Source organism: Neoarius graeffei, chromosome 19 (genome assembly GCF_027579695.1).
Source record: "Neoarius graeffei isolate fNeoGra1 chromosome 19, fNeoGra1.pri, whole genome shotgun sequence".
Classification (NCBI taxonomy): domain Eukaryota; kingdom Metazoa; phylum Chordata; class Actinopteri; order Siluriformes; family Ariidae; genus Neoarius; species Neoarius graeffei.
Genome location: NC_083587.1, coordinates 45712503 through 45735842, shown reverse-complemented (window position 1 = coordinate 45735842; position 23340 = coordinate 45712503). Strand labels below are relative to the sequence as shown.

General features: G+C 41.5%; 1 protein-coding gene across 5 annotated transcripts in view; it reads right to left on the bottom strand.

The window, feature by feature from the left end:
* The window catches only part of arhgef1b (Rho guanine nucleotide exchange factor (GEF) 1b), a 171052-nt gene that overhangs the window by 29982 nt on the left and 117730 nt on the right, over nt 1-23340 (bottom strand). For 4 of the 5 annotated variants that reach the window (XM_060900162.1, XM_060900164.1, XM_060900165.1 and 1 more), the window contains 12 exons: nt 22993-23148; nt 22398-22591; nt 17551-17697; nt 17364-17446; nt 15229-15354; nt 14734-14848; nt 11960-12060; nt 7959-8033; nt 7798-7873; nt 7517-7684; nt 7320-7407; nt 7089-7205 (listed from right to left, as the gene is read on the bottom strand). In XM_060900162.1, the coding sequence (XP_060756145.1) occupies nt 7089-7205; nt 7320-7407; nt 7517-7684; nt 7798-7873; nt 7959-8033; nt 11960-12060; nt 14734-14848; nt 15229-15354; nt 17364-17446; nt 17551-17697; nt 22398-22591; nt 22993-23148 (1446 nt within the window). The remainder of the gene's footprint in view (nt 1-7088; nt 7206-7319; nt 7408-7516; nt 7685-7797; nt 7874-7958; nt 8034-11959; nt 12061-14733; nt 14849-15228; nt 15355-17363; nt 17447-17550; nt 17698-22397; nt 22592-22992; nt 23149-23340) is intronic. The other variant, XM_060900166.1, reaches the window with a different exon arrangement.

Below are 23340 nucleotides of genomic sequence, written 5' to 3'. Positions count from 1 at the left end.
CATCGAGTTGAAGTCCAGGGCGCATGGGGCGTTTTGGAATTTACTCACGGAGGCGAAGTACCCGAACATGCGGCAATGTGCCACCTCCTTAACCGCATTGTTCGGCTCCACTTATTTGTGCGAGTCGGCCTTTTCGCTTATGAAGATCATTAAGTCTAAATACCGCTCCAGTATGTCCGACGATCATCTCGAGGCCTGCTTGAGGCTCACTACCAGCAGCTACTGTCCGGACTATGCAGCCCTCTCTGACTCCCTCCAGTGCCGATCATCATCGGATTAAGATCCGATTTAGGGCCTACATCAGTATGCTATGTATTAAAGTTGCGCTGTTGCTAAGTTCCACGGTAAAAAAAAAAAAAAAGAAAAAAAATATAAAAGAAGGAAAAATGTTTTTATATAAAATTGTTGTAAATGTCAAATCTCTGTCTAGCAGGCTATACAAAAGTCAATTGATGTGAACAAAAATGTTTTGGGGTTTACAATGCCTGTCTGGATGCATTTAACTTTTTTTTTCTAAACATAGCCCCCCCCTTTTTTTTTTTTTTTTTTACAGTGGGCTTGTTTCATGTTTACATATTAGTAGTTTGCGGTTTATAAAAGTTAACAGTGATTTGAACAAAAATACATGTTTAGGAGTACAAAGCTTATGCATTTAACATAATTTGAATGTAAATTTCAGTCACCTTTTTGTATGCATGTTTGCATATTATTAAACAAATTGCATATGAATGTTTATAAATCAAAACAAGTGTCATTATTGTTATTATTATTAGTAGTAGTAGGCCTAGTAGTAGTAGTAGCAGTACTAGTAGTCATAGTAGGCCTAGTAGTGGTAACAACCTAGTCCGAGTAGATCATATTAACATGGTCATTTTAAAAGTAGCTCGCGAATCAAAATATTGTGGGCACCCCTGCATAAGGAGGAAGGTTTCTGCCAGACAAATTCATCGGATTAAGAAAGCAGCTGCTAAAGTGCCATTACAAAGCAGCAAACAGGTATTTGAAGCTGCTGGTGCCTCTGGAGTCCCGCGGACCTCAAGGTGTAGGATCCTCCAGAGGCTTGCAGTTGTGCATAAACCTACTATTCGGCCACCCTAACCAGTGCTCACAAGCAGAAACGGTTGCAGTGGGCCCAGAAATACAAGACGACTAATTTTCAAACAAAAACAGGTCTTGTTTACTGATGAGTGCCATGCAACCCTGGACGGTCCAGATGGATGGAGTAGTGGATGGCCACCATGTCCCAACAAGGCTGCGACATCAGCAAGGAGGTGGCGGAGTCATGTTTTGGGCCGGAATCATGGGGAGAGAGCCGGGAGGCCCCTTTAGGGTCCTTGAAGGTGTGAAAATGACCTCGGCAAAGTATATAGAGTTTCTGACTGACCACTTTCTCCCATGGTACAAAAAGAAGAACCGTGCCTTCTGTAGCAAAATCATCTTCATGCATGACAATGCACCATCTCATGCTGCAAAGAATACCTCAGTGTCATTGGCTGCTATGGGCATAAAAGGAGAGAAACTCATGGTGTGGCCCCCATCCTCCCCTGACCTCAACCCGATTGAGAACCTTTGGAGTATCCTCAAGCAAAACATCTATGAGGGTGGGAGGCAGTTCACATCAAAACAGCAGCTCTGGGAGGCTATTCTGACATCCTGTAAAGAAATTCAAGCAGAAACTCTCCAAAAACTCAAGTTCCATGGATGCAAGAATTGTGAAGGTGATATCAAAGAAGGGGTCCTATGTTAAAGGGCACATCTTGGGTATATTTAGGAGCAATATCAATGCAAGTCTCTTATTTTAGATTAAACTTTAGTCAAATATCTGTCACATTTTGCATTTTGTGCAATTTTTTTTCACTTTGCACGATACCAGAAAAATTCAGTTGAAATCAAGCCATTTGAGGCGAATTGGTCCGCCTCTGAAAAAACTTAACATTTGGTTCTATTTCCTTCGGCAACATCATGGGCAGCTCTCCGGGGTGTACCATTCTCTGACATTTGTGCTGCTGCAACTTGGTCCAATACATGTACATTTGCCCGGTACTACAGGCTAAACGTTGCGTCCATGCCATTGCTGTGCGCAGCTGTTCTTCCAGAAGGTGGTGATGCTCTTCTGAATTCCTCGTGACTGGGTTGGTATTCGTCTTCCACTAGTGCTTTCAGCACCGCCCTGGCGGTCTGGAGTGAAGGAAATAGAACGCTGGTTACAAATGTAACCGTGGTTCTATGACTAAGTGGAAGACCGCCAGGGTCTTTGGTCACTCGGATTGCGCGAGAATGATCTTGAGGCCAAATGACGTGGGATGTTGCCTTATATAAGCAGGCACGTCATACGCTACGTTCACACTGCAAGGCTTAATGCTCAATTCCGATTTTTTTGTGAAATCCGATTTTTTTGTGAGGTCGTTCACATTAACAAATATATGCGACTTGTATGTGATCCTCAGTATGAACGAAAAGCGACCTAAAAGTGTTCCGCATGCGCATTGCAGGATACGACGACGTCACACGCAGTGAGCATGGTCAGTGTTTACGGAAGTAAAACCGCCCGGTTGCGGTATGACTCATCCAATCTAGCTTGAATAGCTGCATCCCCCCAAATGGAAATCAGCTCCCTAACCTCTGCGTCCTTCCATTGAGAAGATTCAGAACCTTCACAGCCCGAAGCGTCCCTCGCATTGATGTCATGCGCAGGGGCGCAGATACGTTTTTTGAACTGGGAGGGGACAAAAAACTGGGAGGGACAAAGCTGCCAGCAAACCAACCCCAACCCCGATATGCCTGTCAAACTTGTTGTTAGTAACCATAGCAACCAAGCTCGAGCTCGCAACCTGTGCAGTCTGCGCAGCTCAACCAACTGAATATCAGTCTTTGTTTTGTTTTATGTGAGTTGTTGCAACTATGTATACACTGCTGTGCACCTCAATAAACCGAATGGTAATTAGTCTTTTGATTTTTCCGTGAGGTTTGCCTTATGCAAAGAAAGACAGCATAGACGTTTTTTCCTCTCTATAAGTGGGGGGGACCAAACGAGGTGAATTTAAATCTGGGTGGGACGAGTCCCACCCTCTATCTGCGCCCGTGGTCATGCGCCATGTTGTTGTAACTTTTTTTGAGAGACCCGCCGCCTACTTCAGCGCAGAATAGTGACGTTTGTGGCTTGTTGATGACGTGCAAGTCGGATGAATGCGACCTGGCGGTTCAGACTGAAGTCGCATATGAAAAGAGCGGATAGGAATCGGAATTAGGACCACATATCCAAACGGCCTGGGTCGGATTTGAAAAAATCGGATCTGTGTCGTTCATATTGTCAATAAAAGATCGGATACAGGTCACATATGGGCGAAAAGATCGGATTTGAGTCACTTCAGCCTGCAGTGTGAACGTAGCCATAAGATGACAACTTTTGTATGCGATTCTCGAAACGCGCGGTTGCAAAGATCCTTCCATTAGTGCTTTCAGCACTGCCCTGGCGGTCTTCCACTTAGTCATAGAACCACGGTTACATTCGTAACCAGCGATTTCCTGGCAAACACTGATTTTCGTGATGTCAGCCTCCTTCTGAATCCCATGTCAGCACTGGTTTGTTTATGAGGAAACGACCTGGTGGTTTTCTGCAAATTTCTTCAACGTTATCGCGTAATTATTAAAATGGTTAACAGATGAATCATAGGAGGGTGTAGCAACACCAATCTTAATGGGATTAGTACTCATCGTTTTCCAAAAGACCGGACAATGAGAGAGAAATAGGAGCGCTTCGTGTGAGGCACCCGGAAAAACTGGCAACAGACCACAGCATCATATGCGGGGCTCACTTCATAAAGCCCGACGACTTTGAGAACTATTTGCAGTGGGAAATGGGCTTCAAGAAGCAACTTGATCTGAAAAAAGACGCAGTTCCATCTGTTAGAATGCCCAAAGCAACACCGTCTCCATTTGTGTCAGCGTCACCAAAGGATCCAGCAGTGCTCGTCTCCCCGACAGAAGGTGAAGTGCCGCATCCACTGAGGCCCTCGAAGCCGAGGACCAAAGCAGAGCCGAGAAAAAGACCAAGAAAATCGGCAATTCACAAGTTGACTGTTGCCAGGGTAAGAAATAAGAGACGCTACACTCTAAATTAGGTGTTCCTGTGTTTGTGTGGTACACGGATAATGTTATTTATTGACACACAAAAGTAAACGCCACGAAAGCGCTGGGCGATAATACACTTACTTCACATGTATCAAGGGATATGCATGCTAAACTTGGTCTACACAGACTGTTCACTGAATCCACGCAGGGTCTCTCAGCCTGCTGGTAGATCCGCACGTGACGCCACGAATCTGGATCAATCTGGCTCCAGACTCCCTTGGGATTTTTCCAGATGTGTTTTATTTTATTTTTTTCTGCTGTAGACAGATGGCCTTGTGCAAAATTACCCTTCTGGATGAGTGTGTAAAGGGACATACTTTCATATAAAAAACAAACACTAAATTGGTCCAGGATATGCACTTTAACATGTAACTTGGCCTGTTAAGATGTTTTTGATTGAAATAGCTTTCGATTTCAGTATATATGACGACCTAATGCTGCAAATTCAACAAATGACCATTTTCAGTTCTTTACAGCCTATAAAATGTTTTGAAACGCTGTTGTGCATAATTTGGAACAGTGCATTGAGTTTTTCTTTTTTTTGAAAAAAACACACTTATCATTGGGAGGCTTGTTCAATAAAATTCGATTTATACTCTAACGGTTGGTCGACTTAAATTATACCGACTGTCATTTGCGTCGACCATTTAGGAAAATCAGAGAAAAAATATCATTTGCATAATAATTTGGAACACTGTGTAGTTGCGGTTGGTATCATATACATTATCTGCACCCCTGGTCAATATGCATTAAATATACAGGGGGCTGCAAAAGTAGGTACACAGTAAGGATTATACGCGAACAGCAGCAACAGGATGACTTCTACTTTCAGTAGTATGGGGCGCCACCGCACTTCGCACTCAATGTGCGTGTGCTACTTGACAAAGAATTTCCCAACAGGTGGACTGGACGTCGGGGAGCCGTTGACTGGCCACCACGTTCGCGCCGGATCTCACCCCGATGAACTTCTTTTTCTGGGGATGTGTAAAAGATGGGGTTTTCGCATGCAAGCCACGTTCTGTTGATGCCATGATTCAGTTCATACAGGAGGCTTGCCAGGAAATTGATGCTGATAAAGACCTTTGTCCCAGAGTGCGTGAATGCCAGGGGGCAAACAGTTTGAACATTTGAGGGACTAATATGTTTATTATTGATAGGTTTGTATAATCAATCAATAAAATAACATTTTGTGCGAACATTTTGTTTTTTCATTACTGTATATCTACTTTTGCAGCCTTCTGTATTATAAAATATTTCGCTTTGGTTAATTAGCTTAATCTCACACAGAAAATGAGTGAAATCCAACTTTTAACTGAAAAACTTTTTCAAAGAGAAAAAGGAAAAATGTTGCAAGATTCTTTTTATATTACACCTTTTATATACACATTTCATAACCCTTTTTACTCATCTTTACCAGTGGTGCTAATAATTACCGGACCGTAAACAATACACCACGGCTAAAGTGCACTGACTGTCGGATATTTGACACAAGCAGAGGTGCAAATTCTCGTTCCTGCATTTTATTGCTAAACAAAGCAATAACATAATTCAATATAAACATTTGTTTTAGGCTTAAAAACCTCAAACAAAAATTAAAATCAATTAAAAGAAAAGCCAATTAAACTGTAGGTTACGGCTAGGGCTGAACGATTTTAAGAAAAAATTGAATTGCGATTTTTCTGGCAGATATTGCGATTTCAACCACGATTGTTTTTCTTTAAATCAAGTTTCAGTGCAAATTAATTAATACAATGAATTCCATAAAGCTAATGCAAGAATGAAAACTGAGGTCAACAGATTTCAAATGTAGGCCTGTTTATTAACATTGAGTGCCTGAGGAACAAGTTATAATAACTTAAAATAATAAAAAGAGAGCCATCTTTCTTAAGTAAACTTTTGCTTCTTTTACTTTTCCCATCTACAACATATCAGACATAAAAAAAAAAAAGGTTGATCAATGGCTCAGCAGCATCAAAATATTGCACTTTTGTAAAAGAATGTACATAAGCATTATAAATTATAACTAGAGCCAACAGTTCCCCTGTGGGAAAGAAGAGTGATGCAGTGGCTGTAGCGGTCGCTATTGCAGGGCCCCTCCCTCCTGTGTGTGAGAGAGAGAGCGATCAGCCCCTCCCCCACCCGCGCGCTCAGACACAGAGACAGAGAAAGCGCACTTTTTCCTCACAGCGCTCCCTCCAAACAACGGGGATTTACACGAAAACGGAAGGAGATATTCACAAAATTCTTTCACAGTGAGCGCCACAAGGCTTTCCTGAACGTAATTTTTTTGTCTGTAGTGTAAAAAATTAGGACAATTTATTGACGAAACAAAACATGGGTCAGTTTAGGAGCACTGAGAAAAACCGCGGCTTTGACGATCCCAAAATCATGTTGTCTGAGATCGCGATTTTCGGTCGAAAACGATAGATCGTTCAGCCCTAGTTACAGCATTACATTTTTGTATTCGGTTATACTTTTGGCACATTTTTTTTTTTTGACTTTTATTTTTTTGGCTGCTCCCATTAGGGATCACCACAGCAGCTCTGTTCCACATATTTGATTTCGCACAGGTTTTACACCAGATGCCCTTCCTGATGCAACCCTCCCCAATCTATCTGGGCTTGGGACCTGCACTAAGTATGCACTGGCTTGTGCAACCCCATTGGCTGGGTATTTTACTTAACCTGTACGTCTCTGAACTGTGAAGGAAACCAGAGGAAACCCACGCAGATACGGGTAGAACATGCAAACCCCGCGAGATTCGAACCCGGAACCTTCTTGCTGAGAGGAGACAGTGCTAACCACTACACCACCGTGCACATGTATATATTTTGTACATATAAAATGAACCAAATTAACCCATACTAAGCTAAACGGATAGAAAATGCCATTATAATGACTGAAAATAGCAGCCAATAGTAAACATTTAGACATTTAAAAGTAACAAAAATACTCACGAGCTGCCGTATGAGAGTGTGGAGCTGTTACTCGACACGCTGCTAGACTTCCTTTCCAGCGTATGACCGCCACTCTTTTTCAACTCCCCTACTGATGACTTTATCGAATCTGTCCATCTACAAGACAAAAGTTGTGGGTCTGTTAAACTATGGTACAGATTACTGTTTAATAACTGCTCATCCTTCTGATGTAAACCATACTGCTTTGCTTTTTACCCCTAACATACTCACATTTTCCGTTCAGCAACCGACTGGGCCACAAGTTCATAGATCTGTGCTCCACTTTCCCAAGTGAAGATTACGTAGAATGCCTTACGATCTAGAGAGAGAGGAAAAAAAATGTCTATGAATGTCACTTTCTGGAAACAATCTCACCTTCCTACCAATCAGAGACACACACACACACACACACACAAGCAGACAGTTACCTGTGGCCACCTCTCGGAGGAAAGCGGAATCCAGCTTTATGATGGGGCTGAGCATTTGCTTGCCCTCCTGTGCAGCAATGTTACTCTTACTTTGGCATTTCAAGAGCATCTTATCATCTTGTTTCTGCAGAAGGACCAACAGGTCTCCCAGCAACACACCCTGAACATCTAGACACACGTCAGGCCAAAATCCCATTAAGAATAGTAATCAATGATCTGTCAAAACAGTACATTGCTAAGTGTGGCACAAATTCTACACAGACTTAAACAGCAGACGTTACCGAGAGCTTTTTCCTTAGTAACCCTCCATGTAAGTGGCCCCTCGTAAATCATACATTTTGTTGTCAGGTCAAAGTTCTGAAAGAGAGATTAAGCTCTTAAAACCCAACGTTTATGCTGTTACACGATGCCGAGTACAGAGAGTCATGAGACCATCTCTTACCTTGTACTCCGTGTAGAGCTCATTGCTGGGCTTCAGCCCTGAAGTGTCCAACTTGCGCTGGTAGTCTTTCAAAGTCTTGTAACGGAAGGCAAAAGAGCATTATAGATCATGCATTAGGGTTAGGAGACATACAGACAAAGAGAAGGAGAAAATGGGCTAAATGGATTAAAGGGGAACTGAAGGCAAATTTTTTTATGCTCAAAATTCTATTTCTTATTTTATAAAATGTAGGAATGCATTTCTGACAGCTATTTTGTCACTGCTATAGCAAGTTATGAGTGTTTGAAATACGCCATCAGTCCATATGGTCAAAGCGATGGCCGTAAACGAGATTCGCCGAGACCTGTGTGAGACATCGTAGGACGGAGGTAAAACGTACAGCGGAAATCAAAGTGACCGACATCGGCCAACGTTGTCAAAAGACGCACGCACCCTCCTTCGAATGCTGACGTAATCAAGCTGGAAGTTTTCCCCGTGTCCGAAATCGCTCCCTACTCACTATATAGTATGTAGTGCTGTCCGAAACCGCTCCCTACTCACTATATAGTGGGGACGCCGTTTTGTAGTGCTGTCCGAAACCTTAGTGAGGATTATGTGGGAAATGCGCTCAGTACAAGATGCATTTATCACAAATACATGCATGTATTTATTTTGAAAACCCACCAGCCGCCTGATCCGGCACGTTTTAATTGTGCGACAGTAATGACGTAAATACCAGCGCGACGGACTCGTCCTCATCCTGTCGTCTTTCCAACCCTTCTCTACTCCACGTCGGTTCGAAGTCACATGAAATAACCTCCATGTCACGTACGCGAGGGAGGCGGATGTATGTGCAGAAGTATACAGTTTAATAAAGTGCAGAATATATATACAGTGAGACAATATTTACACAGGCAAACAATCCAAAACGGCAGGCGAGATCAAAAACGAGAATACAGGCAAAACGGTCAGTCGAGGCACAAACAGTACATCAAAGGCTAAGCGAGGACGAGAACGAGAAACAGGCACGAGGATCGTGAAACGGGAAATCAAGACAACGGGTAGGAAGACTCAGTAATGCGTATCATAATACTTCGCGATGCAAATACATCAGCACAGTCCTTAAACAGGTAAACACACAGTTCCTTAAATGAGCTCAGGTGCGCCTTGTACACAGTGCATGTGCAGCCCGAGGCACGCCTGACACTCCATCACCGATGAAGCTGGCAAATCGCAAAATTAATCCAAATTGGAATGATATGGCGATCTAACTGCCGTGTAAACAGTTTTCAAAATGGCGGCGCCGACACTTGACGTTTGAAGTCTCGCACAAATCTCGTGAAGATCGCGTGGATAAGCGACGCCTGCCGTGGACCATACGAACGACATTCGACATGGCTAAAAACCGAAAAGGCCGATAAGTGTAATATACGAGTCACGATATAAGGTTAATAAAACTGGAAACTTAATTGAACAACACATTAATTAAGAAATAAAGCAAGTTTAAAAATGACTTCAGTTCCCCTTGAATGAAATGACTTGGGAGGTTAGGACAAATATTCTGAGAGGATTATGGGTTATGGCTTAGAGTGGGGGAGCAATGAGCCAAATTAAACTTAGTTCAATGTCAAATGGCCAGAAGAGTTTAGTAGACAAATACTACAAGAACTTGCTCACTTGTACATCTTCAATGCACACAGATACGAAAACAGATAAAAACAGACTGCAAATCAGCCAGATATTTTTCAAACAAATGTACCTAAATTAGTTCGTTTGGAAATATACATGGTTACAGCATTAAATTTTTAAACGTGCTATTGGAAAATTCTCTCTCATTAGCACATGATCCAGTAGTGGAGGTTATGGCCCTGTGTTCATTGCTCCATTTTGCCCCCTAGTGGAATAACTTTTTTCTTTGGGAACAAGTCAATTTTTTTCCATTCACAATATGGATTCTAAATTTATTTGATGGGCCAGACAAGAAGCTTGATTGGGCTGGTCTGGGCCGAGGGGCCATATGATTGACACCCCTGGGTTGAGATTATGGATTATAGTTATGGCAAAATTAAATGTGTAATTTCTGAATTACTTCCTTTGCACATAGTTAACATGGGCTATCATCAAGTAAAGTCATTACCAAGTCTTAAGACAGAAAAATAAATAAAATGACATTTAAAACACCACACCCCTCCCTTTTACTGGAATCCTGGAAGAATTTTTGCAGCGTTCGATAAACTGTGTGTAACAATATTGCGACAGTAAAGTATTACAGAAGAGCGTGTTGTATGGAAAGGGTACAGTTAGGTCCATATATATTTGGACACTGACAAATTTTCTTTTTTTTTTTTTACCTGTTTACTGAAACATATTCAAGTTATAGTTATATAATGGACAGGGACATAAAGTCCAGACTTTCAGCTTTCATTTGAGGGTATCCACATTAAAATTGGATGAAGGGTTTAGGAGTTTCAGCTCCTTAACATGTGCCACCCTGTTTCTAAAGGGACCAAAAGTAATTGGATGATTGACTCAAAGGCTATTTCATGGGCAGGTGTGGGAAATTCCTTCGTTATGTCATTCTCAATTAAGCAGGTAAAAGGTCTGGAGTTGATTTGAGGTGTGGTGCTTGCATTTGGAAGATTTTGCTGTGAAGAAAACATGCAGTCAAAGGAGCTCTCCATGCAGGTGAAACAAGCCATCCTTAAGCTGCGAAAACAGAAAAAACCTCATCCGAGAAATTGCTACAATATTAGGAGTGGCAAAATCTACAGTTTGGTACATCCTGAGAAAGAAAGAAAGCACTGGTGAGCTCATCAATGCAAAAAGACCTAGATGCCCACAGAAGACAACAGTGGTGGATGATCGCAGAATAATTTCCATGGTGAAGAGAAACCCCTTCACAACAGCCAACAAAGTGAACAACACTCTCCAGGAGGTAGGCGTATCAATATCCAAATCTACCATAAAGAGAAGACTGCATGAAAGTAAATACAGAGGGTTCACTGCACGGTGCAAGCCACTCATAAGCCTCAAGAATAAAAAGGCTAGATTGGACTTTGCTAAAAAACATCTAAACAAGCCAGCACAGTTCTGGAAGAACATTCTTTGGACAGATGAAACCAAGATCAACCTCTACCAGAATGATGGAAAGAAAAAAGTATGGCGAAGGTGTGGTACAGCTCATGATCCAAAGCATACCACATCATCTGTAAAACACGGTGGAGGCAGTGTGATGGCTTGGGCATGCATGGCTGCCAGTGGCACTGGGTCACTAGTGTTTATTGATGTGACACAGGACAGAAGCAGCCGGATGAATTCTGAGGTATTCAGAGACATACTGCGTGCTCAAATCCAGCCAAACGCAGCCAAACTGATTGGTCGGCGTTTCATAATACAGATGGACAATGACCCAAAACATAAAGCCAAAGCAATCCAGGAGTTTATTAAAGCAAAGAAGTGGAATATTCTTGAATGGCCAAGTCAGTCACCTGATCTGAGCCCAGTTGAGCATGCATTTCACTTGTTAAAGACTAAACTTCAGACAGAAAGGCCCACAAACAAACAGCAACTGAAAACCGCTGCAGTAAAGGCCTGGCAGAGCATTAAAAAGGAGGAAACACAGCGTCTGGTGATGTCCATGAGTTCAAGACTTCAGGCAGTCATTGCCAACAAAGGGTTTTCAACCAAGTATTAGAAATTAACATTTTATTTACAATTATTTAATTTGTCCAATTACTTTTGAGACCCTGAAATGAAGGGATTGTGTTTAAAAAAAATGCTTTAGTTCCTCACATTTTGTTCAACCCACTGAATTAAAGCTGAAAGTCTGAACTTCAACTGCATCTGAATTGTTTTGTTCAAAATTCATTGTGGTAATGTACAGAACCAAAATTAGAAAAATGTTGTCTCTGTCCAAATATTTATGGACCTAACTGTACCTGTTCAGCACCACATCCGTTTAGTAGATCGTGTGTTCAGCCAAAATCTTCAACAAATAAGGATCTCTCGAAAAACATTCCTACCAGAAGATCCTCCATGTGTTTCACCTCCTCATTGACATGGTTTAGGATCTTACGACAGCAGTCAGCAGCCTGCTGGATATTTTCTTTCTCCGCATTATCTTCTGTGAGAAGAAAACAGTTGCATACAAGTCATAAAATGGCAACTATTACTAACTGCTCTTAAAGTGGATAAAAACAAGCTTATTGATTCTTCCATATGCCTGATAATGCATCGAAGTTTTTGATAGAGCTGTCAATTGTCTGATCTGTTTTAGATTACATGCTAATATCAGCCGGCTAGTGATAAACAAAATGTCTTTTGCGAGTTTTTCTGCACTTTATGCATTTAAAATTTAGTTCCATCAGTAAAATTTTAGTCAGTAAAGGCTTCTGTTTGCTTTACTGAGTCAGTGTAAATCATCATGTAAATCTGTTTAGCTAGGGGCTAAATGAGTGCTTTTTGATGTGGTTTTCTGTACTTTACACATTTAAAACCTAATCGTAATGGCTGAGAGCAGGCCTCAAGCTTTTGCTTGATTTTAATCTGTGCATTTTATCTAATCTCAGTATCTATTCTCTGCTCCGTTTTAGCAAGCATGATAACATAGCTGGGTTGGTTCCCCCCATTTTATCTTTTGCAATAAGTGTGTTTCATCTACTTCATAATTCCTCTAATTTAGTATTTATCTTACACACACACATACAGTGTGTGTGTGTATATACATATATATATATATATATATATATATATATATATATATATATGGCGGCACGGTGGTGTAGTGGTTAGCGCTGTCGCCTCACAGCAAGAAGGTCCGGGTTCGAGCCCCGTGGCTGGCGAGGGCCTTTCTGTGCAGAGTTTGCATGTTCTCCCCGTGTCCGCGTGGGTTTCCTCCGGGTGCTCCGGTTTCCCCCACAGTCCAAAGACATGCAGGTTAGGTTAACTGGTGGCTCTAAATTGACCGTAGGTGTGAATGTGAGTGCGAATGGTTGTCTGTGTCTATGTGTCAGCCCTGTGATGACCTGGCGACTTGTCCAGGGTGTACCCCGCCTTTCGCCCGTAGTCAGCTGGGATAGGCTCCAGCTTGCCTGCAACCCTGTAGAACAGGATAAAGCGGCTAGAGATAATGAGATGATATATATATATATATTGATATATATATATATATATATATATATATATATATATATATATATATATATAGGGTGCGATTTGTCAAAAAAACAGAAGGGGGGATGTTTTTTTTTTTTAAATCATGAAACATCACAAAATTAAGGTAACAATAGGCTAACAGCTCAATAACATCCGATGATATCAAATGAATAACACTAAATGAAAACGAACACATCTTCCTATCTCTCTGACTAAATACACGAACACTAACACACAACAAAGTTCGCATTGCTTGTCGCGTTGCTGTGATGTTTCTCTCCCTCCGGATTAAATGGACAGTGACTCGAAAATCACTAAAATACATGAATACTAAATGAACAGTTTGCTCTGATGGCGCAGTTCATGTGGCCTTTTCTGCTTTCCCGTCGGTGCGCTATCCGCCGCGTTTCGCCCTTCTTTAATCCACATTTCTGCGAATTTCTCAGCAGGGAAGGAACGCACGTCTGGCCCATTGACAGCGAGGAAAAGAAGGCTGTCAGTGTGGATACACATTCATTCTGTTGCACTCATCAATAAGGATGTGATTCATGGCGCTAAATCCATGTTCACACTCTGGATATTGTTATTACCTACAACGTATCTATTTGCTGGGGACATTCGTGAACATCAAAGCTGCCACTTCGGGTCATTTTGAAAGTGAGTGCAATGTAGACCACAGAAAACTGTGTCACAACATGCCTGTCATGTCAACGTTTTTTTTTTGGTTGGTTTGTTTTATTGACGGGGTTGTCCCCGAGGATTTTTTTTCAGCAGAGATAAAAAAACCAGAGGGGGGGATAATCGCACCCAATATATATATATATATATACATATATATATATACACATATATACACACACACACACATACATACATACACACACATACATATATACACACACATACATATATACATACACACACACACACTTTTTTTTTTAAACTTATGTGGCTTGATATGTCCTCTTCTGCTGCAAACAGGAAATTTCCCCATTGTGGGATAATAAAGAGTCTTATCTTAACAGCATGCTTGGTGTTCCAGTACAGAGAAGTATGAAGGAAGATATTTGATTTAAAAAAAACAAACAACAACAACAAAAAAAAAACACCTATTGCTACAGTAGTTTATAAGTTCCCCCTCCTCCAGGAAGACGTTTCACGGCATTTGTGTGTGTGCCTGTGGGGATTCGCCCCTTCAGACACAAAAGCATTAGTGAGGTTGGGCAATGATGTGTACAATTACATGCTTTCAACTTTGTAGCAACAGTCTGATGAAGAATCCCATACGGGCGAGTGGGTCATGTGTTCACAAGCCCAGAATAATCAATAAAAGGGGGATATCTATCCCAAATCAGATGATATTCAAGTACACCATTCATTCATTGCTATTTAAGCATTTTTGGGATGCAGCCCTGAATTCCCACTTAATATGTCTATAATATTTGGGATTCACTGGGACCCTGACACTGTGTGGGTACTGAATACGAGTGAATTAGTTAACGAATGAACAACCCACATCAGAAAATGTTCACAACACGCGTTCTACCGTAGGTCCTTCAGCAAGTATCTCACTGCAGCTGTTTATTATTATTATTTAAACCAGAGGCAAGTTTTTAACCAGTTTAAAAACAAAAAAACAAACCTGTGCTCTTGGCAATGTTTTCCAACAGCAGTGGGTACTTTGTTAGTCTCTGCATCTCAATGGGGATGATGTCCTTCAGCTGTAATCTTCTGCACTGTGGCTTACTCTCAGCCTCCTAAAATATAGACAAGAAAATATTTGTGCATTATAGGGGTTTTTATGTATTCCAGTGCAACACAGGTGCACTGTATTTACTCATACTATAGAAAAAGTGAATAATAATAATAATAATCCAATAAATCAGCTTATTCCATCAGTCTAATAATAGTAATTTACAATTACATAAATTAAAAAAAAAAAAATAATGTCGACGCTATTCCTCTCCCGTATCCAAAGAGCAGATTAATTCTTCAGAATTCTGTTTAACAGCTTACAGAGTGATTCTGATATTAAATAAATTACAACACTTTACTGACTGTTTACCCTCGACCCCTACACATCTGCATTGGCCGCCGACTGGAAAGCTGTGTAGAAAGTGTTTGCATGTGTATATACCTGGATGAAGGTATTGAAGCGGCTATCTTTCTTCTGTCTGCTCTTGATCTGAACCAGAGTCCATGACTGACGACTACAGAAACGAGCTGTGAGCTTCTGGAACCATTCACCCTCTGAGCCATTGAACTGTGAGTGTGTGAAAGCATAGCCGTATGCCAGCTTTTTATAAATAAAATCATTAAGAATTGAATATTTAACAATTATTCCATGAAATCGAGTCGTACACGAGCTGATGGCCGACGAGGCGCGTAGCACCGAGTTGGCTATAAGCCACGTACGACAAGCTCGAGTGGAATAACTGTTTTATTATATTGACATTCACTGGATTTTGAGAAACAGAGCATTTTTATTTTTTGCAAATTCGATAAAAACTTCATACGAAACGTCCGACAAAATTATTTTTACTTAGAATGTAAACAAACCGGTGAAAAATGATAGCAATTTGTGAAAAATGCTAGCCTGGCAAGCCAGACTAAATGTGAATATTTAGTCTGGCCTCGGTCGTAGACATTTCCGAAGGGGGTGGGTAGGAACAACCCGTTGTCTTTCAAACCGTCTCTGTGCGTATAGGCCAACGCTCTTACCAATCAGCGCAACAGTGACTGTGACGTAGTCAGAGCGACAGAAAGCAGTGGGGGAGGCCTTGAAATAATTTTTCAAAATGTGTATTAATTAATAAACAGGTTCTAGATATTAAGAAGTTTGGAGATAATGACCACAAGTTTGGAGTCTGTACCACATACTTAACATAGACTTTTTTTCAAGTGTTTTTCAAGGGTTTGCTTAAACTGTTTTTGAGAGTTTTTATTTAGTGGTGTTTGGTGAAATAATTTCCCTTAAATTTAAAATAACGGGAAAATAAGAAACAATCAAAAAGTAATGTTTCAAAGCCGTTTTTTAATTCTTCGTACTGCACAAACTAGCCACATCCTTTTGGCTACGAGCGGAGCCAGCTGGTAGATCAGACTTTTGCCATAGCCGGTCGGCAAAACAGCGAAAACGTCCTTCTTGAAAAGGAATGAGCGGAGAGCCTCTTCCTGCTCATGTTTCAACGAAAACTCCAAGTCTAATTCTTCTAAAACTGATTCCAAAGCGGAGTCAAACGCGCACTGTTCACTAGCCCATAGCCATCTTTCCTGTTGTGCTTTCTCCAGCGTCGCGCAGCCTTGTCATCACTCCTGCAAAAGCCCGCCCAAAGAATCCAAACAAAAACCTTGCGTTGTGAATGGCAGGCACGATTTGATGCCCGGGGTGTTTTGTTGATATGGTGCGAGGCTAGACCCATTCGCTAGGCAAAAATATTTTTGGCCGCTAGGCGGGTGGGTCTAGTTTACTAGGCTAGAAAAATGCTATACTGTGGGTGGTAAAAGAGAGCAACTGGACTTGCTTGAAGATTCTTGAAGATGTTTCGCCTCTCATCCGAAAGGCTTCTTCAGTTCTGTCTGACTGGTAGGGAGCATCAGGTATTTAGGATAAATACCTGATGCTCCCTACCAGTCAGACAGAACTGAAGAAGCCTTTCGGATGAGAGGCGAAACGTCTTCAAGAATCTTCAAGCAAGTCCAGTTGCTCTCTTTTACCACCCACAGTTTACCATGACCTGGATGACTGAGAATCTTCACAGACATGAAAAATGCTATAATAATTCTTGGGGGGTTTGGGGTTGCCTGGACCACTTTATCATCAAATACTTTTATTCCATATTGTTGCTTTTTTTTCCCCATATTTGGGGGGGGTTCTTCTTGTGCATTACTGCTACTGACTGAGCTGGAGTGGGGAACAGGAGTCTTTTTTTTGGGGGGGGGGGGGGGGGGGGGGGCATTCTTTCAGCCATTTCTTTTAAATACTTGATCATTTTTGGGGGGTTTTGTTTTCGAGTAGAGTTTTTATTTCATCCTCAGTTGGTTCAGCAACACGCACCGCCATTTTGTTTTTCTCTACTCACGATATACGAGCTGATAGCCTAGTAGTAGAGTAGCCAATCAGAACGTGCGATTGTTCATATCCAGTGAATGTGGATAGAATAAATTACAAATACACCCTACATAACTTATGGTAATAAAATTATTACATCTTGTGGATCATTTATCATCATAGGGTTTCCAAATTTCGTTTGGATAAATGACGGTACTCACTCTGTTGAGCAGCGGAGTGCTGATATTTTTAACCACATATTCATCTTCTTGGCGTAGCTTCTTCAGAGTCTCACAGAAAGCATCTGAAAGAATAATATCCAATACATATAGATGGTCTTGTTGCAGTCTATTAGGTTTTTTTTTTTAATTCAAACTTTAATACAAGATTATTCAAGAGAGGACTCACAGTGCATCTCGATAATCTCATCCAAACTCGGGAAGATTGTGGCCAGCTCGGTAGAGTCCATGATTGCTTCTCTTTCGAGTGGACGAGCAAACACCGTCTGTAGTACGCGCAGCATGCGCACATGGGCATGCTCTGTCGCATACAACTCTGTAGGGCAAACAGAACAGAACATTAGAGGTGGAAATTTAAATATAGACAAACAAGGTCATAAAGGGATTAAAGACAACTTAATTATGAACTTGAGTAGAAACGACGTGTTCAACACAACTAGATGGACGACATGTTGGAGCAGCGGGTAGCACTGCTGCCTTACAGCTCCAGGGTCTCTTCTGATCCTGTGTGGAGTTTCACATTTCTCTACGTGTCTGGGTGGGCTTCCTTGCATTGTCTAGAAACATGCAGGTAGGCAAACTGGATAGAGTAAATTGCCCCGGGTGCGAACGAGTGTGTGCATGAATGGTGCCCTGTGACCGATGCACCCAGCAGGAGGAGTGTAAAACTCCATATAGTCCTTTCACAAAATACTTGTCTAATGTTGAAACTGTAGAGACCACTGGGGGAGGGGGGGGGGGGGGGGGGGGATATACCACTTGCCTCGGGGTTACTGTAAAACTCCAACTCCACTCCATTTTCTACCTCAATAAGCTTGATTACATTTTTTGAACACATCTGTGCTGACCAGTGCAGGACAGAAAGCAGCATTTTTAATCACTTTCTGATTTCTCTTTTGGCTAAAACTGCCTTTTTGACTATTTTCAGGCTGAAATTTTTCACAGACATCCATCATAAATAAAGTTGTATAGTTATACTGATGCTAACTATACTGTATACTTGCCTAATGTTAGGCAAGTCGAACATAAATTGATAGGATTTTATTTCAACTCAAAGTCTCTCCATTTACCTTGACAGAAAGTGAGAACATGGCATCAGAACATTTTAAGCAGGAAAATCGAGTGGAGAGGAGAGATTACTAAGGTGAGATTGGGGGGCGGGCTTCCACGGTGTCCGTTAATAGAGTTCAAACCACCTGGATGAGTGACGATCATTCCGGATTCAATTGACTCGTCTGCTGATTTTATTGGAGGAAAAAAATAAACCTTGCTCCTTTAATGAGTATTTGAGTGATAATTTGTAAATTACCCCAACATTAAAATGTGTTATGGTTGGCAGGTCTGGAAGAGGATCCAGATCCACCACAACTAGGATAAAGCATTTACTGAATATGAATGAATGGCTGAAAAAGCCTAAATTGTGTTCACACACAATATTGAGAATATTCTAAATTATTATACAGTGGGGAAAACAAGTATTTGATCCCTTGCTGATTTTGTTGGTTTGGCCACTAATAAAGACTCGATCAGTCTGTAATATTAATGGTAGGTGTAGTCTAACATGCTGAGACAGAATATCACCAAAAAAAAAAAAAAAAAAAATCAAGAAATCGACTTTAAAGAATTTGTATTAATTTATTTGCATTTTATTGAGGAAAATAAGTATTTGAACCCTCTTGCCAAAAGGACTTAGTACTTTGTGGCAAACCCCTTATTAGCAAGCACAGAGGGTCAGACGTTTTTTGTAGTTGATGACCAGGTTTCTGCACATATTAGGAGGAATTTTGGTCCACTCTTCTTTGCAAATGACCTCTAAATCATCAAGATTCCGTGGCTGTCGCTTGGCAACTCTGAGCTTCAGCTCTCTCCATAGATTTTCTATAGGATTCAGGTCCGGAGACTGGCTGGGCCACTCCATGACCTTGATATGTTTCTTCTTCAGCCACTCCTTGGTTGCCTTGGCTGTATGCTTTGGGTCATTATCCTGCTGGAAGACCCATCCACGACCTATTTTAAGCTTCCTGGCAGAGGGAAGGAGGTTTTCACTTAGGATTTTACGGTACATGGCTCCGTCCATCCTCCCATTGATACGGTGAAGTAGCCCTGTGCCCTGTGCAGAAAAACACCCCCAAAGCATAATGTTACCACCTCCATGCTTGACAGTGGGGATGGTGTTCTTGGGGTCATAAGCAGCACGTCTCTCCCTCCAGACACGACGGGTTGAATTGATGCCAAAGAGCTCAATTTTGGTCTCATCTGACCATAACACCTCCCAGTCACTCTCCAAGTCATTCAGATGTTCATTGGCAAAGTTCAGGCGGGCCTGCACATGTGCTTTCTTAAGCAGGGGTACTTTGCGAGCACTGCAAGATGTTAGACCATTGCGGTGTAAAGTGTTACCAACTGTTTGCTTGGTGACTGTGATCCCAGCTGCTTTAAGATCATCCACTAACTCTGCCCGTGTTGTATTAGGTCTATTTCTCACCGTTCTCATGATCCTGGAAACCCCACGAGGTGAGATCTTGTTTGGAGCCCCAGACCTAGGTCGATTGATGATCATGTTGTGAGTCTTGTACTTGCGCACAATTGCACCAACAGTTGTCACCTTAACGCCCAGCTTCTTGCTAATGGTTTTGTAGCCCATACCGGTCTTGTGCAGGTCTACAATCTTCTCCCTTAAATCCACAGAAAGCTCTTTAGTCTTTCCCATGTTGGAGAGTTTGGAGTCTGACAAACTGATTGATTCTGTGGCTAGGTGGCTTTTATACAAGTCATTAGTGATATCAGGTGTCTTCAATTTAGGTGACAAGGTAATTTGGAGAGTCTAACTTGTCTGTATTAACAAGAACTCTTGATGGTTACTAGGGGATCAAATACTTCTTTTTCTCAATAAAATACAAATAAATTAATATAGATATTTAAAAGTTATTTTCTGGATTTTCTTTTTGATATTCTGTCTCAGCATGTTAGACTACACCTACCATTAAAATTACAGACTGATCAAGTCTTTCTTAGTGGGTAAACCAACAAAATCAGCAAGGGATCAAATACTTGTTTTCCCCACTGTACATACTTTTTTGATGGAATAAAAACTTTTTTTTGCAGTCCGGTTTCCATCAAATCCTGCACTCGGACTGGCTGGCAAGCGGGTCCGTATCCTATGATACGGACCCCAGTTACGGACCTCTGGCGACTCGCTCGTTCGCAACAACACAGTAGCAATTTTGGTCAACATTTATTTTCACATTTCTCAGGAGAATAGCGATAATGACTGTGTTCACAGCAAAAGCAAGTTTTACTACCCTGAGGAAGAAGAAATAAAAGAAAACATTTCAGGAGAAAGCTAAAAACCTGTAATTTGCTAACGCCGAGCAAAAATGTGGCTGAATCCTGAATGACTCCTATTTTGTATAAATGGGGGACTACATAGGTGGCAAAATGTAGTTTTTTTTTTTCCTGCCATGGAAGTGCACTTGTATACCGAGGAGGGAAGCCATTTGCATTACAGCCGTGAATGAGGATTCAAAATGGCGGCTCGGCTCGGTTTTCCCTTTCGGGCGCTCTCGTTTTCTGTTAGAATTTGGGAAAGAAAAAAATTAAAATATTATATTTACCAACTTAAGGTCGGTCCATATGGTGAAATACCGTGACCTCGGCCTTGAATACTGACCTCAGCTCAGAGGGCCTCGCTCAGTACTTTCAAGACCTCGGTCATGGTATTTCACCATACGGACCTCCCAGCTGGTAAATAACATATGTATTCTATTCCCCTTCTAGTGGGTTTATTGATGGCACGCAATATCATCACTTATCCTCCATGTATTATGCCACTCTCCCCAATGGAGAATGAGCATGCAATATTGCTATAATATTGCATGTTGTCAAGACAAGACGCCGTCACACATCAGAGCTCATGCAAAGACAAAACTTTGCTGCTGTGTGCACACAATCATCTCTTTGTCGGCCAGGAAAGAGAGAAGACGGGGTTCATTCAGTGCTCAGAATAAGCATGAAATGAACTGAAACTAAAAGACGCACTGAACATCCGAAAGGCTACCAAAACTTCATTAGATATTCTTCATGCATATTTACAAGAAAAAAATTTTTAAATACCAGTGGACATTGAAAAACTGGAAAGGGACATGTCGGAGATGTACATCTTCCACGCTAGTGAGTGACTGTGACCGTTTGTTCACAAACATGGTCGCGAGGTTTGCTTCATTAAAAGCAGAAGATTTAAAGAGAAAGACGTGCTGAACACCAGAAAGGCTACCAAAACCACTGGATATTCTTCACGCATATTTACAAGAGAAAAACATACCAATGGACACCGAAAAACTGGAAAAGAGAGCAACTGCGGAAAGACTGTCCTTCTACTTGGAAGTGAGGAAAAGTGACTGAGGCTTTTACAAGAGGACTTCACTCAGCAAAGCCCTTTTGTTTTGAACAACTGCAATGTAACAATTAACTACGACCAAAAGTAACCGTGAACTTGAACTGTCAACCTGGATAGAGCTTGTATCCAAGTTGGGTTGTTGTTCAGGCTTTTTGGACTTGTACCATTTTTATTGTTAGAACTTTGACTTTGTACATTGGCTTGACAGAACATTGAATTACATTTGATCAGAATCAGCATTCAATATTGTCAAGTTACCCTCCTGTGCTTAACTTTTTGTAAAACCTATAATTGTTCCATCGAATAATAATGGAACAATAATAATGGCTGGGTTTTTTTTTTTTTTGTGTGTGGGGTCTATCGGACATAATCCATTCAGCTACTCGTCTTCGACAGATTCAATATCATGCTAGCTGAATGGACTATATCTGATACCACTCAAAGCCAACCAATATTATTTAAATACAACACTGTGCACAGCAGACCATGTTTGTAAGTAATTATAGGAGTCTTCCATAATAATAATGTACGATGGAGCACTTGGCTAGTTTCTACCTTCATCCCCACCCACATTCCATTTCCACTGGTTTATGGCCTTCTGGGACTACACATCCACTTACCGTTGATGACTTCCTGTCTCTTTGTCTCTTTCTTAGTGAGTTTACTCAGAACCTCGGCGGAAGCAAGCTCCCTCCAGTTGGGTGGGTCCTGCTCTAATTCCAGGAGCCGGGGCTCCACTTCCTCTTGCTGAGTTAAGGGGCCAGAGGTATTCCCTACAACAGAGCCATCAGCTGGCAACAATGGCACATCCACACTAGAGACAGCGAAAGCAAAAGGTTAAAGAGAAATACTTCACTCAACACTCATGCCATTCACCCATCACTGTGTTCTCTCAATTTGTTGAATTATAATCTCCATTATTTAGTTAAAGAAAAAAAAAAACAGGTCAATGAAATAGGTCAGTCATGTGGTTTCTTTTGACCAACAGCATCAGTTACTGAATCCCTGCTGTGCATCTTCATTCCAGGGAGTGTTAATGGGATGTTCATGAACATGTTTGTGGGAATCTTTGCCTCTGGAGTATTAGTATGATTCAGTACATGCATGTTAATTTACAGGTGTTATAACAATAATATGTGATGCCGCCTGAGGCCAATGTCCATTTTGATTAAATCTGAGGTGTTTGTGTCAATTTGTGTTTTCATGCAGTCTTACAAGCTGGAGGGCTGGGGGAAAGGTGAAGGGGGTTGGGAAGTGGAAGTTGACTGAAGGTCCACGTCACTACGGGAACGAGATTGTTTAGCCCGAGTAGAGCCAACACGGCGAGAGTGACAGCGATCCACACACAGACTCTCGCTCCGGCGCACACTCCTGAATACACACCAGTTGCGGGTGTGGGGAGAGGGAAGGGTACAGGAAGAAAAGTACGACAGAGGAAAGGACAAGACCAGGTGCAGCAGGAGATTTGGGGGGGGGGGGAGGTTTAATTTGAAATTGCCAGAAGGATGATGAAAACATGCATCAGGGAGAAATAGAAAGATTAAAGGAAGAGAAAATATGGAG